We start from the raw sequence: 18986 nt of genomic DNA, 5'->3' as shown, positions 1-18986 counted from the left end.
CTGTGCATTCCTACAATCAAGTAACTCCCCGGACTGCTCTCTCTACCCATTTGGAATTCAGCCCTTCCTCTCCCACTGCCCTTACATTGTGGAACCTGGAGGACAAATGCATGTATACTGTAGACAACCAAAGTAATATACACCTTGGATTCCAGACACATAGCCAGATATGCCTTTTGCAACTAACCTACAAAACATTTGAACAGCTAGAGAAGCAACAATGGAATTAATTTGATAACTTTCACTGAAGATTTTCCTCCAATACATACCTGTGCAACTTTTACAGCTAGATACTCCTCTATCGGGGTGATGTAGTGAATTCTGCAGTGTGCAGAGGGCCTAAACTGTGATTGATTGATTATGTACTATCAAGTTGTTTTTGACTCCTAGGGACCACTAGACAGATTTTCTCCATGATGGTCTATCCTTAACCTAACTAATTTGCATTAGAACTCCAGACAAGCTTTCAAATTATAAACTCCATTCAGTTTGCTAGAGGAAGTTGGGACACCATCAAAGAAAAGGAAATAAGTTTCCACTTTCCAGCCCTGTTTCATTGTTTTCATCTTTCTCTGACTTCCTAGTTTTCTGATTTCTCGCAATCTTGAAAGCCTCATTATCACCTCGTTTATTTCCCATCAGAAAGAGATCCTTTACACTTCTACAAATGATGTTATCATTGTTCCTGCTCCCAACACAGTTCCTCAGCTGTTACTTCATAGCACGTCTTGGAGGTAACCTTACTATATTTAACTTCCAAGTAAATACTGTGCAGATATGCTCAATGTTTCAGATGCATTGAAAATGCTTCTATTTCTCATTCCTTCTCTTTGCATCCTGTTCTACATCTTATGTGATTTCCCAACCCACAGGTTTTTACTTCCTCATCAACAACAGCATTCAGTTAGAGCTATTAATTTACAGACATCTAAATGGGAATTAAATGTTTACTGCCTGTTCTTCTTTGCCTCTGAATTTAAAGAGAAAAAGAGTGGGCTAATTCTTTGCATTAAGGGAGGGTATGGAGAGAACGATGCCTTTTTAAAAGGTGAACTGGACAAACAATTGAAGAGGGCTGGGGTACGGTAGAAGCCATGATGACATCGATATGACATCATTTGTGCAATGACATCATGGTACCTCTGATGCCACTTGTCTCTTGGGCTCCCTGCAGACATTCATGCCTCCATCAAGAGAAATTGAAATGGGTCAGAACTGTAGGACTTCTAGGATGAAGATGTGCCCCCGAACTGCAGAATGAGTTGCTGTGGCTTACAGGTAATCCTCAACTTACAACCATTCATTTAGCGACTCTTCGAAGTTACAATGGTGCTGAAAAAAGTGACTTATGAGTGGTCCTCGCACTTTAAACCAGCACAGTGTCCCCCTGGTCATATGATCAAAATTCAGGCACTTGGTAACCAGCAGGTATTTACGATGGTTGCAATGTCATGGGGTCATGTGATCGCCATTTGCGACCTTCCCAGCCAGCTTCCGACAAGCAAAGTCAATGGGGGTAGCCGGATTCGCTTAATGACCACATCATTTACTTAATGACTGTGGTGATTCACTTAACAACCATGGCAAAAAGGGTCATAAAATTGGGTGTGACTCACTTAATGACCAACTTGCTTAACGATGGAAGTTCCGGTCCCAATTGCAGTTGTAAGTTGAGGACTAACTGTATTCTAATACCCAGCAAATTTAGGTGGTTAAGCCTTGAGAGGCTACTGGGGATAAGATTCTGGTTGCCAGTTAGAGATGCTATTGACAAGCCCTTGCAGTTTGCTTGGCAAGGTTTTTGGAACTATACCAGCCTTTCTCAACCTTTTGACCCTGGAGAAACCCTTGAAATATTTTTCAGGCCTTGGGGAACCCCTGCACATTCAGGGTCAAATATAGATGAGAAGTTACACAATTATTATATTTGTTTCATGTGTAGGCCTGTATCTATGCATGAACAGTGTTCTTAAACAAAAATAAAGAGTGAAACTTACCTCTTTAATGTGAAGTTGCCTGAATGTGAAATATTTTTCTAACTAAATCGTGATCTCCCAGGGAAACCCTAGTGACCTCTCGTGGAACCCCAGGGTTCCACGGAACCTGGTTGGGAAACCCTGAACTATACAGTAGTTTATTCAGCAGGCTTTGCCATATTATACATGAGTTGTTTCTCTTTGGATAAAAGACATCATATTTACCCAATTAAATCCAGGGGGATAAGGTATCTCTGCTTTACAACCCTCACTGCTCACTCTCAGGGACATAAAACAAGTCAAGATGGTAGCCACAATCATGCAATCAAAATCCTGAACCTTTTTTAGGTATGTTGCACACCCAATACATGTAAACAGGGGGTGGGTCTTCAATCACATGGCCACAGCTGCCATCCTGATGATTTTGACCCTCCCCATGAACACCCCTGCTCCCTCTGACCACACTGCAAAAAACTGGTGATACCTCCACACATACACTTCCATAAAGCTTCCCGTAATACTAGGATAAAACAGAAGATTCTGTCACCAAATAGTTTTTATTTTTTTTAATTAGACTGTTGTTCTGCACCCAAAGTTCATTAGGATTGGGAGAGGGCATAAATATTGTATAAATAAATCATAAATAAAACATCATAGTTGATTGTAAGAATGGCAGGTTTGGATGCTAATTCTAAGGAGTAAGAAGGGAATATCCATAACTGGGACTTATTAGAAATGGGCAGATTTTACTGAGCTTGGCTTTGGAAAGAAACCATCCGTGAAGCCAATCATCCTGCCCTTTCAGACCTCTTTGCTTTGTGGATCTGCTTCAAAGCTGCTCTCTGACTGATGGCCCGGTGATTCAAAGCACCCCTTCAAAGTTCTTCACACATCTACCTGTTACTTCTTGCATCTCCAGCTGATGTAGGAGGAAGCTACTCTTCTTTAATGAACGGAATGACCTCAGGAACTACATCTTGGTGCCCTCTGCTGGTTATGGGAGATGAAAACTCTCCAAGAACCTAGTGGTGGCGGGGTGGGGGTGTTTGAAGCAGAAAGCAGAGGACGGAAGTGAAGTTAAGCAAGAGTCAAGGAACTTTGTCAATAAAACTGGGCAAGGCTTGAAAATTGTAATCACATACCAGCGAGGACTATCTCATTCGTAGCAGACCTTGCATGGTTCTCAGCTGTGTACATGTAACTAGTCCAAGATGTTGAAACAGAAGCTGTTGGGAAGGAATAAAAACAGGAACTGAGATATTTTCCAAATTGTTTTATTTCCTCCCCACACGGAGAAAGAGCTTTATAGTAGTTTTGCATAGTCCTGGCATGTCAAAAAATCTTTTGAATGGAAACATGCCAAGGCTACCTAGTAATGCCCTTGTCAACTACTCTGTGTTCCATGACCGTTAAAGAGGAGAAGGGGAATTAAGGCGTGATATTTAAATGTTTCACACTGGACATTTTGCAGCTCATGAAGCAGGAAACAGGGAGGAAGAAAGAGAAGAAAATGTATTTGGGAGGGAGATAGTGTGAAATGTGCTGCCCATTTGTATTTTTTTGCTGATCACGGCTCAGCTGCTTCAAGAGCCTTGATAATGTAGGGGTGCAGAGGCATAATTGTTAGGGTGGGGCTGAGCACACTTTCAAAATGATCAGAAAGAAGGGCTTTGGATTTTGCACAACCTACTGATTAAAGCGGCCCATCTTCTTCCAAGTTTTTGTGCCAGCAATAAACTGTTGACTCATTAGAGTTAGCGCATCCACATGTTTTCTCAACTGAGGGTTGACAAAAGATGTGCCTGAACAGACTTTAATCCAGCAACTTCCAGGGTGTATGTATGTGTGTGTGTGTGTGTGTGTGTGTGTGAGGCTACCAAATTCAGTGTAGTGGTTTTAAAAAAGAGCTTTCTTTATCTTGACAAGTTTTACAGAAAGCAACAGAAAAAATACAAAATACACACAGACACACACAACAGGAAAAAATGAAAAAAAAAATACAGCCACCCAACTTAAAAAAATCCACATACAAACAACAGAAAAGGGGGAAGCTATATATGTCCCATGTTAATCAAATGTCAAATGGGTTTCTAAATCCACTTTAGGAAAAAAAAATAAAGTTAATGGTTCTCTAATGTTACAAAATATCCTAAAAACGATGCCACAAAAATTGTATTGAGTCATTCTGATTAGTGGATGGAATTACCTTTTCAAAAATGGATGTTACATATCTCCTGAATTAAATCCTTAACATCAGGAATATTACTACTTTTCCAATTCTCAGAATAATTCTCTTAGCAACTTCCCAGGCCCTAAAACCATCACTCTTCAAAAATAGCCATATTCCAAAGTTTTCGGACATAAGTTAACACAATACTAACATCTTTAACATTAAAATATTCCCCATAAATCTACTTAAGTACCTGAAAATATTATTCTAAAAAATGTCAGTAATTCACAAGAATTTGAGTTAACAACCTTGTAATTTTTTTCCCATACCAATGTTGTGATGCCAGCTCGACTATATCTGTACATGCAATGTGATGTCACACAGATATACGAAGGATGGAGCTTGTGGCACAACACCATGATGGCACTTTTGTCATTCTGACAAAAACAGGAAGATCCTGAATATACTGCACCTTTTATCAGTTCTGTCCACATAGAAAAAATGCATAAATAAATAACTGCTTAAGTTATTTTTCCTTTTAATACTACTCAAGAAAGAGTGCTCCCCATTATACACTGGGTGTTGATGGAATCATAAAAGTGATCTAGGAAATTCACATGATAATACGTGGAGTTTGTGCATTTGTTATTCTTAGTGTGAATGTTTGGTTAGCCTGGCACCAAACTGACAATATCTTCAGATTTATTTTAAGATGAAGACTTGGAGATTGGTCAAATGTGATGAAGAAAGATTGGGAGGAACAGCTGTTTTGACTAAGCTGCATGCAACTGGAACACCCACTTCCTTGTGAATCAAAATTTGGGTGAGCCAGATACAGAATTTCCAGTGATTCATTGGAAAATCAGTGTTGGGAAAATAGGTTTATCTGAAAGTTTTAGCAATTACAGAATGTTCGTTCCTCTGTTCCTAGTTCCTCAACATGGTGCCCTTCAAATATAGGGGACCATTATTCTGAATATTCTTGTAGTGGTGGATACAATATATCTGGAGCAGGGTTTCTTGACCAGGGTTTCTCAACCAAGTTTGTGTGGAACCCTAGAGTTCTGCAAGAGGTCACTAGGGGTTCCCTGGGAGATCACGGTTTATTTAAAAAAATATTTCAAATTCAGGCAACTTCACATTAAAGGGATAAGTTTCATTCTTTATTTTGATACTCATATTAGGGCCGCAAAAATCTGAACAACCACTAGATGGCAGCAATGAATTAGTTTTCTGTATTATTTTGATGACAGCTAATAGTTATCTGTTGTGAGATGGACAGCTACAGAAACCATTTAAATAAACAATTAATAATAGCATCTAATAAAAAACAAATAAATGAATAACATTGGATTTTTGCAGCCCAGGTATGGTAGTACTTCATATCTAATTTCAGGCGCTTTAATGAGCATTTGGGAATCTTTCTGCAGTTCCTTTTATCTTTAACATTGTTCTCAAATTGAGGTTTGTTCAGTTGTTTTTAGGATAGAACCTGCTGAAGAAGTGCAGAACTTCTGGTATTCCAGGGGTTGATGAACTACGACTCCCAGGATCTCTCTCAATTAACCATTTTAGGTGAGGCTGCTGGGAATAGCAGCTTAACAATATCTGGAAGGCTGCAAGTTCCCTATTTTTGTCCTGCACTTAATGCAGAAGAAAGAGGGATAAGAACAGCTGTGTCTGTAGGGGATGGGAGGGTAAAGAAAAAATCAAGATGGCAGCTGTGACTGCATGTTTGAAGTCCTGCTCTTTGTTTATGTGGGATGCTAGTAAAAAAAAGGTGGGGACACCCCTGGATAAGAACCAGCTCTCTTATTCTTTATTAAAACCTTTCTCTCAAAATATTTATTTATTTAGAAAATTTAAAAGGATTTTTAAGTTGGCAGGAATGAAAAAATAGTGTTCCTTTCTAAATAGCTTTAAGCAGTGTTTCTCAACCTTGGCAACTTTAAGCTGTGTGGACTTCAACTTCCAGAATTCCCCAGCCAGCCTTACTGGCTGGGGAATTTTGGGAGTTGGTCCATACAGCTTAAAGATGCCAAGGTTGAGAAACACTGGTTTTAAGAGATGTAGCTTACTTTATCATTCTGGCACCATTCTGAAACAATGCATCTGCATAGTACCTTGAGACCCTTTGCCAACTGAATGTTAGATGGATAGATAGACAGACTTGAGATTCTTTTCTTAGAACGAGACCCCCCATACCTGGGTTACATATGTCTGAATTATACAAGACTTTTCTGAATCTCTTTGCTGCCAATTTGTAATTGTCTGAATTTTGTCTCTTAGATCTGGTACTTGCTTAAAATGCTTATTACAGCTGCAACTTAAGGGGGAAAGCACATCTTCAAAAGAGGTGGTGCAGGATTTCCTGTTTTTGCACTTAAACTTGAGTAGTCTGTAAAGAGCTAGTAGTTACTAAAGGAGACCACATGGAGGAGGAGGAGGAGGAGTCTGTGGTTTTCCCAAGTTCTTTGTTTAAACGTTTTCTTTGCAAATGGATAGATGGGAAAATAAAATAGGTCTATATGTAATGTGTTTTCTCAAAGACGTGGGTGTGGATAGGGTGTGTGTGGGATGGCTGAGGTCATACACTTCTAAGCCATGATTTACAAACCAGAGGAGCTAGGTTCATACCATATGATAAGGTAAAACAAGCACATCTGATTTTAGTGAGATGTGTGACCCCAGAGAGAGAGAGACATATTTCTAGTTCAGTCCTTCACTTAATCTGCCTTTCTTCTTCTTCTTTCATAATTGCATATTCATGGAGTCCTTGGTGTAAAGTCAGCCATCAACAGGTACATTGAGAGGAACCACATTTATACACCCTTCAAAAGAGACAATAACAAAAGCTAAGAAGGAAACAAAAAGACCAGAACACCTCTTCGCCAGCCATCAATACCCAGATAAGCAGGGATTAATACCAGGATTAACACCAGGCAAACAGTCAAGTAGTAAACAATACCCTGCACAAGGAATTGTCAACAAACAGTCAAGAAGTAAACCTCAGCCTAATCAAGGAACTACCAAAAAGGAAACTGCACCCTCACCAACTTTGGCAAGGCAAGCTACCATATATAAACAGGGAGCAAACCCCACACTCCCTCGCACTGATGATGTTACCTAGCTGGGTAACGAAACGTCTGCAAGAAAACAACCAAGCTCAGAGAGCACCAGGGACTCCGCAGTTCAACCTTGAGCTACATCTATTCTCTTCTATTGATTACAGTATTAGTTTAAACTTAATATGTGAGATATAATACAGTATCTAATGGATTTGCAGCAATCTCCCCCAATCGAGTGGCCACCCAAGAGGGAGAGAGATGCACACACATCTGTCAGTACCTTGGTTGGAAAAGTGTAGATTACACTCTTCTGTGTCCCTGTGTGCCACTCTGTCATCAAAAATCCTGCAAACATCAAAATGTACTTGGGTGTCCAATATTAGATGTGGACTTTGATAGGTCCTAAATATATTTCTGCCAACAGCAAACAGTATTAAGACATCAACAGTTAGGTGTCCATTTTTTCAAGGTTTGCAAAATTGGGATCACAGCTCTAGGGAGTTAATAAAAACTTTCAATTAAGGGAATAAAAACATCAACAGGTTTTCTTAAATGATGTTTATTGAATCAGAAGGAAATCAAAATATACAAGTATTTAAAATTCAGGTGGTAGTTTAAATTATAACATTAGTCATACTTTCCTTACTTCTACAATAATGAATAGAATATATCTGTGTTTGTATGTGTAGCATAGATGTGCTATAAAACTTTCCTATCACAGAATGTTTGTAAATCAGATATAATTGCATTCGTCTTTTCAATCTATTTTTTTAAAAAAAATCATATAATTGCATAATCTAACAATCTGCTCTTTCCCTTTTTAATAATAAAACAAATTATATTAATAACACAGAAGTAAATCCATCCTTTGGGTTAGTGATAAAAGGGCCTCCACTCTGCCCCCTTGTGTTGGATTCTGGTTAATACTTTAATTACTTTTCAGAAGCAAACTTCTTGCATTTCATTACATTAAGACAGAAATAGATGAGAATTAGTAAGAAGTCCTGTGCAGTTCAGCTGTTTCAATAAAATTACTCACTTGAAAATCAATTTCAAGGGTCCCTTTAAATATTTATGAATATGGCCCTGGTATTCATGATCAACAGTGGGGCACACGCATATATGTTTGTGTGTTTTGAAAGTATTTCAGACTACAAGTTGCAATGGAGGCTGTTCAGGTTTATAGTTGTTCATTTCCCTGGATAATGGTGCCACTCAAAGAGAATCCCTCTGATCATATACATCCGACCCTAAGCATTTAAATCTTATCCTTTTCTTATTGTCCAGTACAATCCTAAGCAAGTCTACTCAGAAGTAAGCCCCACTGTCCACTTGGTCTTACATAATGTTATCTTTATAATTGGAGCCTTAGAAAGCTTTCATACTCTGATCAGTCATTCTCCATACTGCATTTGCAAACATCACATAATACTGAACAATGGGTCGGATTGTACACAGTTATCTGACAAAACTATAAATAAGGGTTGCCTAAAAAGAATATGTAAGTGTGGTTTGAAATATGCTTCCCAACCATCATGTGCATTAACCCTGTTGTGTGAACCATTCTACTGTCAAAACTACTGTAAACAAAACTATTTTGCCTACATTAACTCATCCATGAGAACTATTCTTAGCTTGCCCATTACCTTCTCATTGTGGAAAGATCCCTTTAAGTATCTTTGAGTTTTAATACTGGTACATGTTACTCAGTTGATTCCCTCTAATATGGTTTTTTGATGTTGGTTTATTGTCAGCTCTTTGAGAGAGGTTAGAACAGGAAACCAATTCCACAAGTTTTATTGAAACTATATTTATTGACATAGAATATAGTAACAGAATCTTGAATGCCTGATTGAGTTTTCCCCTCCCTCCCTCTTAGATTCTAGTGATTTAAGGAGAAGCCAAACCAGGCTTTTTTCTACTGTTTTCCATTTTTCTTGGGCTTAAAGCATGTGTGTTGCCATGTTGTAACCATCCCTACATAGTTTCTTCAAGCCTGCCTCTGAGCCTTTCTACACTTGGTTACATAAAGCCATCTAGGACAATATATGTATCTAGCTCATCTCTGCATAAATGCACCACTGTTTTACTATGTCCCACAATATTCCTAGCTATGGTTAAAATTAACACAAGACTACCCATGAGAAGCATGAAACATTTTCAGATGATAATAGGATATCCACACTGCTTTTAGAAGATGCCAGATTCAGCAAAAACATTTTTTTACTCTTAGATATCAGTTTGTTTGCTAGTTCCAACAGACTCAGATTCTGACAGATTATAAAGGAAACTTCCACTTGTTTTGAAGTGGGAGAGTCTGCTCTGAGCATCATCCACTGTTCCTCAACTCACCTGGTACCTATGGCCAAGAAAGCATCCAAGCCAAATGTGACACACATTAAAGGGGGTGGGGCTTCGATTTGCATGAGCATAGCTGCTATTGTGACTTTTTTAATGCCCCATAGATGCCCCTGTTTGTTATAGATCAGTTAAATAAATATGAAAGCACAATGGCAGAGTAAGAATTAATAAGGAGAATACCAGCAACCATTACCCATTAATTTGCTTCATGCTTCTGTATGCAATCAGGATCTCACGGACCAGGGAAACTGAATTTATGTTATGTAGATTACTGAAAAATAAACAAATGGCAGACATGAATGACCCAAGAGTGCTAATCTAATTTGAGCAAGAGGATGCTTTCAGAAGTTTAATCATACTCCAAACTAGTTTTGAGATGATTGGCTTAGCAGCCAAGGGTATTTGCAAATAATTTTTGCTGATCAAATATCATGACGCTACAGAAGTTTATTAATTTAATTTAATTTAATTTAATTTAATGTAATTTAATTTAATTTACTGGGGCTTACATGCTGCTCTAATTGTAGAAGAAGAGCTGTGCTAGTCAATGGTAACCAAAGATCCCGAGGAGTCTGGTAGCACCTTTTCCAATTAACCAATTTTATTAAAAGGTATAAGCTTTCACAACCTATAGCTACAGCTCATGAAAGTTTACATATTTTAACAAAATCTGTTAGTTGGAAAAAGTTCTGCCAGACTCCTTCTGCTGTTCTAACCTAGCAGGGCTCTGAAGTGCTAAATGGGACATGGTACCAGCTGTCAGAAGTCCTAAAGTGACCCTGTCTTAAAATAAGGACATTTGAAGAAACCTGGGATGGAGATTATATTTCAGGATGAAGTTTGGGTAGGCATGGAGGAGAAATACATTTTCTTCTATTTTAAAAATACAAACATATGCAGTTTACTTTTCTTGAATTTAGAGGTGAACGGAACATTCTCATGCATCAAAATCCACACTTTGCACAAGTCTGTGGCATGGTTTGCAGCTAAAAAGATGCACCCAAAATTGCATATAATGCAACAAAGTATAGGAAATATTGGTGGCTAAATGGAGCACATTATGAACTCAATATAGAAATGCAAATGTTAGAAATGCATAATGTATATGAATTTGTATGCAGGCGTTCTCCCATTTCTTTTAATTTGGTTTTATTTATTTAGATTCCTAATACAGAAAAAAGAGTGAAACAGTTAGTAAGCACATTTGATCTTAACCCATTGCCCCATACTGATACTAGTCCAGTGTTTCTCAACCGTGGCAACTTTAAAATGTGTGGACTTCAAATCCCAGAAATCCCCAGCCAGCCTGGCTGGGGATTTCTGGGAGTTGAAGTCCATACATCTTAAAGATGCCAAGGCTCAGAAACACTGGACTAGTCTATCAGCTTTTGCTTTTCAATGAACCTTTATTTATTATTCAATGAATAATAAATAAAAATAAATAAATAAACCTACCAGCTGTCCTAGTAACATATGGCTGCGAGAGCTGGACCATAAGGAAGGCTGAGAGAAGGAAGATAGATGCTTTTGAACTGTGGTGTTGGAGGAAAATTCTGAGAGTGCCTTGGACTGCAAGAAGATCAAACCAGTCCATCCTCCAGGAAATCAAGCCAGACTGCTCACTTGAGGGAATGATATTAAAGGCAAAACTGAAATACTTTGGCCACATAATGAGAAGACAGGATAGCCTGGAGAAGGTGCTAATGCTAGGAAGAGTGGAGGGCAAAAGGAAGAGGGGCCGACCAAGGGCAAGATGGATGGATGATATTCTAGAGGCGACGGACCCGTCCCTGGGGGAGCTGGGGGTGTTGACAACCGACAGGAAGTTCTGGCGTGGGCTGGTCCATGAAGTCACGAAGAGTCGGAAGCGACTAAACAAATAAACAGCAACAACCAGCTGTCCTGGATGCTGAACTCCTTTTAAATCTTACTGTCTCCCAATTGTGTCTTTCTCTGTAAGCTTTTGTTATTTGCTAGCTTTTAAGAGAACATGTTCTGTAAAAGGTAGTCTCTCAAAGCATGTATTAGCACAGCAGATGCATTCAGGGATGTGAGAGATGGTGGTGGTGTTAAATTTGGATCTCTAGCCCAGGCTGCAGCCCCACCCCTCCATGTTATTGCTATGTGTTAGAAATAGGAATGTCAGGCAACTAAACCAATTGGATGCTGCCTTTTTGGGTACATGACCAGTGAAAACACTGGAGCAGTGATAGATCTGCCTCCTGGTCATCCCTTGGGAGGTCTGGTGGTAATGAGGAGATGGACATGGTGGTTCAACAGACTGAACTGCTGTTGTTCAGGGAGGGCAGGCGAGGCAGTTCAGTGGGAGAAGCAGTGGATGGTGATAGTGGAAACAGGCACACACACACAGCCAACAACACACCTTGCTTGGGATGACCTTGGATCTATACATTAGTCCTTAGGCACAAGACTTAGTTTGCTACAGCCATGAAAGAAGGGAGGGAGAAAGGGAGGGATGAACAATACCAATCATTTCTTTTTTTCTTTTTTTGTCCTGCAAGGAGGAAAAGTAACGGTGCTCCAGTGATTCTTCAGTGACTTCAGGTTATTAATTATTTGGGTTTCACGACAGACACAATAGACACAGGATCTGTTTGTACCCCGGCATCTGACATCCGTTTGGGGCTCTGGAGAAAGGGAAGAAAAATAGAGAAAAACATATAAATATTGCTGAAGATGCTCAGGAAATTTTGTTGGAAACTTACACTGGCATGCTTTTATTTATGTCTCTCTTTAGTGGGCCGTTTTCTTTATGCAGATGATGAAAGAGTCTGCAGCCAGAATTGTGTGTGCATTTCACTGTATAAGAAAAACCAAACAAGCTTACTGCTAATATGAGGCAAATTCCATGTGAGAAAAAGCTGCAACATACAAGGTATGTATTTTGGCTTCATGACTCACACATTGGCTTGATGTTTTGCTTTAATTTACTTTGTTCTTAGTAGATACGAGAAGGGACAAAGATTCTAAAGCCTGCCACTCAGACCAGTGAGCATTTTTGGGGTGTCTGTGATGGTCAAAAGCAGTCAAGATGGCAGCCATGATGGTGCAATCAAAGCTCCATCAGTTTTTTATGTGCATCACAACATAAAAGCCCCATATTTCATTCAAAATCTTTGGCCTTAGTTTAGGATGCAAAAGGATTAGGAACCCTTTTAAATAAAGACAATATTCTGTAAATAATTACATTTCTTGCACTTTTTCTGCATTTGTGTATATAGTCCTGCCTATCATATTTAAAACACCAAGCCATAATATATTTCTTGATTGTGGAAGTACCCCAGGATGTTTGCTCAATATAAACACTTTTCTCCTGCCTTCGTTTTTTTCTCTCTTGTGTGTTACAACACTTTGGGTGTGCAGAGACAGAGGAAGAAGTTGGCTAGATGGAGCTTCTCTGGTACTTATTCGTCACTGTTTTCATCCTGCTTACAAATAATATTAACATTTCACCTCGATGATGTAAGGAAAATTGAAAGGACAGATAGATTACTAATGGCTCCCAAAGGGTTCTGGGTGTTTTGTATTTTATTTTCAGTTTCCCATGTGGCAGGACATTGGACAAGATTAACTGGGAGTGATTCTAGAGTAGTCTTCCTTTTAATGCCATCTTGTGTCTGCTATTTGAAATAAAGATATAAGTGCATAGAGCCTGGCCTGAGGACTCACAATCTGAAAGACACATGTAAGAAAAGACGAGCAGATAAAAATAGGAGGAAAGTGGTGAATGGAGTTTCCTGCAGCAGAAATTCCAGGAGTAATAAAGCATCTTTTTCTTCTGGGGATAGAGATGCGCTCAGCTGATGCATTCAACGCAACACATTTAACCTGATTACTATCAATCTGTTTTCTGGGGTTACATAATATGTATTGAAATCTAAACAATTCAGACAGGTTGGCTTCACAAGCAAAGCCACAAAAAGACTGAATACAGTAAGGTTAATATGAACTGAGAGCCAGTTTGGTGTAGTAGTTAAGGCATTGGGCTAGAAACTGGGAGACTGGGAGTTCTAGTCCCGCCTTGGGCATGAAGCCACCTAGATGACTTTGGGCCAGTCACACCCTCTCAGTCCTAGGAAGGAGGCAAGGGCAAAACACGTCTGAAAAACCTTGCTAAGGAAACTGCAGGGACTCGTCCAGGCAGTCTCTGAGAACCAGACACAAATGAATGGATTAAATAAAAAATATATAAACTACAGTTAGCATACTGTGGGAATCATTCACTAGGTCTTTATCAGTATCCTCTGTGATAAAAAGAACATCTCCTTCTAGCCAAGCTCAATTTGGCAATAGTGTAAAAGTGGACCATCATCATCATCTTCCAGCATGTTTTTTTTTTCCTCCCCCTCTTCCCAGTCTACCCATGGCCTAGGGATTTCCCACCCAAGTATAACCAGATCCAACACTGCTTAGTTTTTCAGGATAACCCTGATTGGCTAGTGCTGCTGTCTAACTAGCAAACTTATATTATATTGGAGTAAAGACAATAATCACATTTTATTGCTATAATTGCTGGTAGCAAAGTATCAGCATATATACAGGTCTTGAACAAGCCCCCATTTCCTCCTTCCAGCTGGAATAGGACTGGATTATTTTTGTGGCAAATAATAACAACAATAAATCTGGACTTGACACCACTGATTTGGGGGGGGAAAAAAAACCTTGCTTGGAACTTCCTACATATTACAATGATAGCCCCATAAATCCTAGGCATTGATTAGAACCCAAATCATTGGAAAATACCTAGTATAAAGACTGTGAGATTTGCTGGATGAATAGCCAACAATAACTACAACAATAATTTTATAGTAATCTTATTTTCTATTCTGTATACTGTATTAAGTTTTTACAGTTCCAGTACTTATTTCCTAAGAAATTCTAGAATGCTAATATACTTAAGGTATGAACGTTTTAATTTTTTTTCTGTGTGATGCTACAGTACTACTACTACTACTAACAAATATACTACTGATAGAATAGAGTTTTTAAGCAACCAGATTGCAATTATTTTTACAATACTACTACTACTACCACCACCACCAATAATAATAAATATACTACTGATGGAATAAAGGATTTTAAAGGAAACAGACTAATTACTTTTACTGTACTAGTGGCACTGAAGATGAAAATGATGAGGCAGAGCTTGGGGAAAATTGGAGACAGTTTTTAGGAAATCAATTATTAAATGCAAAGATTTTAAGTGTGGCCAGTGAGAGAGAAATCAAAGCGCATTGTTTTATGGTATGTTTCCCAACCCGTTCCTTCCCAACGGGTTGAGATAACAGTTGCCAGGATTGCCAGTCAGCACAGCCTAAGGAAACGAAGCAAGTTCTTTCTGGGAGAGCTACGACATCCCTTCATCCTCACCCTTTGTAATACAGAGTTGCAGCCACTGAGAGTCTCTGGATTGCAGCAGGCAGAAATGTGAAAAATAAATAAAATAAAGTTCTAATATCTGGGGAAAGAAAACCCACCTCTAGGAGAACTTGGCTTTACAAATTTTGTTCTTTTTCTTTCAAAGACTATTCCTTTGTTTATTTAATATTCGGCAGAGGGGAAATCATTTCAGAGCTCTCAAGACTCAGATGCCATTTAGAGTGGATCAGGACAAACTCCTATTTACATTCTGGACACTGATTTCTAGCCAGTCTCTACCCCAAGCTAACCAAGTTCAGTACTTGGATGGGAGACCACTAGGAAATCTCTGGGCTGTTGAGTACACTGGGAGAGAAACAAAGTGAACAGCAAACAAACCAAAATGCAGAATAGAGTAGTTGCAAATCTATCCATATGGTTGCCAGGAAAAGTACACAGATGTATCCAGGGACCCACTGAGAGTTGAGCTTAAATCAAATGAGTATTTTAAAGGAAAACTGTGTCTTTTCTTCAGCAGGCAAAAAGTAACTTGGGAGGATTATTTTGAACAGGCAAACAAGAAGAGGAGAAGGATTAAAGACCCCACCCTTCCCTGTCCTCTTCCTACTCTGAGGCTGTTTAGTTATAAGAGGCAAGGATTACATAAGTTTCATATCCAGCTTGAGGCTTGAATAATAAACCTTTAGTCAAACTGATAGGAAAAGGCATCCGTACAAACTGGTATCCATTTAAGAGCCTGATGGGCAGCTTCTGTATTTTGTAACCGACCATGAGAATCCTGCAAAAGTGAAAGTTAGAAAACATTTTCCCCATATTCAGATCCAGATGCGCCTTCAGTTCCCACTGAAGAGAGAAACAATAATGACTAATACCCTAAGCTGACATGACACACTAAACTATTTAAACTCCTTTAATTTAAACTCCAGTGTGATATCTGAACGCAACTCTATAGTTCTTTAGATTCAGGGCAAGACTTTGGAAAGAGATCCCTGGGCCTAAAGGCAATTAGGCAATTAAGCTGATTTCTCTGATACCCTAGCTGTATCCCAGATGGAAAACCACTTATTGAATAGAGAGTCATAATAATCCATTATTAAATTGCAGAATAACTGTTCTGCACTATAGCACTCTCTTAGACTGCAGCTCCCAGAATCCCTGTCAATTTTCAGAGGTGCTGGTAGGGAATTCTGGGAGCTGGTCCCAATAGAATTAGAGGGCACCAGGCTGGGTAAGGACTCCACTTCAGACTCCACTTCATCCGAGTCCTGAAGCAATCCAGGGGAATGAATTTGGTAGTCAATTGCTTTTACAACTCCCCTTTTGGTAACTTTGGTAGGGCAGGTCTCCCTCCAGCTTGGTGCCCCTTCCCTTCAAATCATTAGACTCCCAGTTCATCCTTGGGAAAAGAATGAAGGTGTAGGAGCCATTCTCATCTTGCAAAGAAAGCTTTCTTCTGGAAGTGCTGGCTAGGCAGGGATTGCAAAGGGAAGATGAAGGTAACATACAAGGCCCTTGAGAAACCCTCCAAAGGGCTGTCGCTTCTCCATACGCTTGAGGGGGCTTTGTTGTGCTGCCTCCCCTCCATTCTGGAGGGAGTCTATCTCGGCTGCGTCTTGTGATCTGGACTCCAGCAGATCCTTGGTTTCCTGGGGGATCTCTTGCTGCTTGTTCAGGTTCTCTGTTGAATTCTTGCGGCTCCCTTTGCCTGCAGGGTCTCGGTTCTCAGCCTGGGTCAAAGGTCTGTCTGTGAAGTCCAGTGTCTAGAGCAGTTTCAAACAGGGGTTACTCGGTTGGTGGAGTTAAAATAAGAAATGCTTTATATCGGGCAGCTTGCTTTGCAGACTGGCAACATGAAAGCCCACCTGGGGAGCCATTTGTTTGCCCAGAGACTGTGTGCTGCAATCTTATGCCCCAATATGCAGGGCTCAGTGCCAGGAGTGGGCTTGGTTCAGGGGTGTCCACACAGTATGTTCAAAAAAGTTGTTGGCCATGACAGAAGTTTAACTAAATGTAAGCAAGAATGGCTTCCATATATACAATGCATCATGCAGCAAGGCTAATACAAAAACTTAGAATATTGTTTCTAAAGTCTATGTTAATAAATACTGTAAATCAGTTGGAACACAAAGAAGGCGGAAGTCAGAAATCAAATACCCCTCCCTCCCTCCCTCTGGGACTAAGCTGAAAGATTTATACTTTTTTTCATATCATAAAAACAACTCAATGTACTTTGTCTAGTATGGTCTATCTTTTGTTAATGTTCTATTGAGCATTAACTGTATAACCAGTAATTTCCTTTGTCCACTTACTGATATTATCTCTTCTGCAACTGTATCTTTGTTTAAAATAAATAAATAAGAAGTTGGCTATGATGATGTAAACGAAGCTCCACCTGTTTTTTTATGTGTCACAGCTAAAAGACAGGTGGAGATTTGATTACATCATTGTGGTCACTTTCTTGACTTTTTTGACCATGCCCTGATGACACCCCTGGCACAGGGCAAGAACTGTAGAGCAAGCATAATCTGCCACATGAGTAATCTGCTGCAATCCTGTGTTTATGTGAATAAAAACAGCATCACTGGTTTTCTACCAAATCTCTCCCTCCCCCATTTCTAGATTTTTATGTTTATTTTCTTGAATGATGAAAAAGATGAAAGATGTTTGGCACAGAGCTATGAGCATATAACTCTTTTGGCACTGGCATATACCATGTCAGCATTCCTTCCTGCCAGTTTCTATCAGCTTTTAGAGCAAGGGTAGACTGGCAACCTAGTGCCCTCCAGATGCTGGGATTTCAACATACACCAGCTCCAACCAATAAGGCCAATGACTAGGAAGTTGTGTCCAGAGTGTCCCAAGCATATTATCTCTAATATGATGGGGTTTAAATCTGTCTCTGTGGTTTCTAAGAGTCAGCACAAGATCTGATTTCACATAATCCATCAAAATCGTAGGGTATAAAGGAATTCATAGCTGATCTTTGGGAGGATATGAAAGAGACACAGAAGAGAGAAGGAAGGAGTCAGCCATTTAGGAGGGATCTGGAAAAGTGACCACAATCCAAAGAGAGAAAGAAAAGTGAGGGGAAAAAATCAAAATAACCCTGCCTTGATTTTTTAATTACTATTGTTATGTAACAAGAAAAAAATCTTCCTGTATTTTCCCACCACAGGATTTATTATTTTCTTTGTTGGGAGAAGGAATCTATTCAGGCAGGAAAAAATTAACAGCTGCACGTTGCATTTTGACTGGAAGAGCTCTGAACTGGCCATCTGGGAACACCCCAGAGCTAGAAACGATGTCTGCCTATGTTGTCCAGAGACTTTTGGACAGACTTTCTTAATTCTGGTCAAAAGGCACCGTGAAATTCTGCATGGAACCACAAATGGAGAAAATATGACTTTGTTTCATTTATGACTTTATTTTTTTTTATTCTGCAAAGGAATGACAATTACAAGAGAGTGTGTTTCAGTCGAAGGAGGGGAAAAAAGGAACAGGATACAGACAAAGAACAAGAAACAAAATGGCACTGTTGGTATGGTTTTAGGTTACAGAGTACAAAGGATTTAATATTCCTCCATCGCCTTCTGTAGTTGGAAGTCTGGAATAATGATCTAACTAAGCATCTGAAAAAACATTCTTTTAAACTGGCTCATACATTGTGGAGCTTTCAGCTCCTAGAGGAAAAGTAGGATAATAACCAGGCATGTGCTAAGCACTGCAAATTCAAAACGAAAATGATACAAGGGCATCAAATGACAAGTTTGTTTTTAAAGATTCTACGTTCTGTTAACTTAGGCTCGATGCTCTGATGTACAGTCTCTGCTTTCAGAACCACTGCAGTTACAGAGCCAGTTTCTGACGCTAAGAGAAGTATTAAATCTGGCTGAAATAAATCGGCCTAAAATTGTCATATTGTATATTTAGGGTGGGTATATTCTCCTAAAGTGACACCAATTTGTCAAATCTCAGAGGATTTGGTCAATCTCTCTATAAAATCTTGTACAA

The 18986-nt window shown here is 39.3% G+C and overlaps 1 protein-coding gene across 1 annotated transcript in view; it reads right to left on the bottom strand.

Annotated features, from left to right (window-relative positions):
- Window positions 1-11473: 11473 nt before the first annotated feature.
- The window catches only part of BCAS1 (brain enriched myelin associated protein 1), a 48939-nt gene continuing 41426 nt past the window's right edge, over window positions 11474-18986 (bottom strand). The window contains exons 11-12 of the mRNA XM_063297036.1: window positions 16481-16735; window positions 11474-12223 (exon numbers count right to left, since the gene is read on the bottom strand). Coding sequence (XP_063153106.1) covers window positions 12149-12223; window positions 16481-16735 — 330 coding nt within the window. The 3' untranslated portion in view covers window positions 11474-12148. The remainder of the gene's footprint in view (window positions 12224-16480; window positions 16736-18986) is intronic.

The sequence above is a fragment of the Candoia aspera genome, chromosome 3 (assembly GCF_035149785.1).
Source record: "Candoia aspera isolate rCanAsp1 chromosome 3, rCanAsp1.hap2, whole genome shotgun sequence".
In the NCBI taxonomy this organism is placed as follows: domain Eukaryota; kingdom Metazoa; phylum Chordata; class Lepidosauria; order Squamata; family Boidae; genus Candoia; species Candoia aspera.
This window is presented reverse-complemented; position numbering and strand designations above follow the sequence as displayed.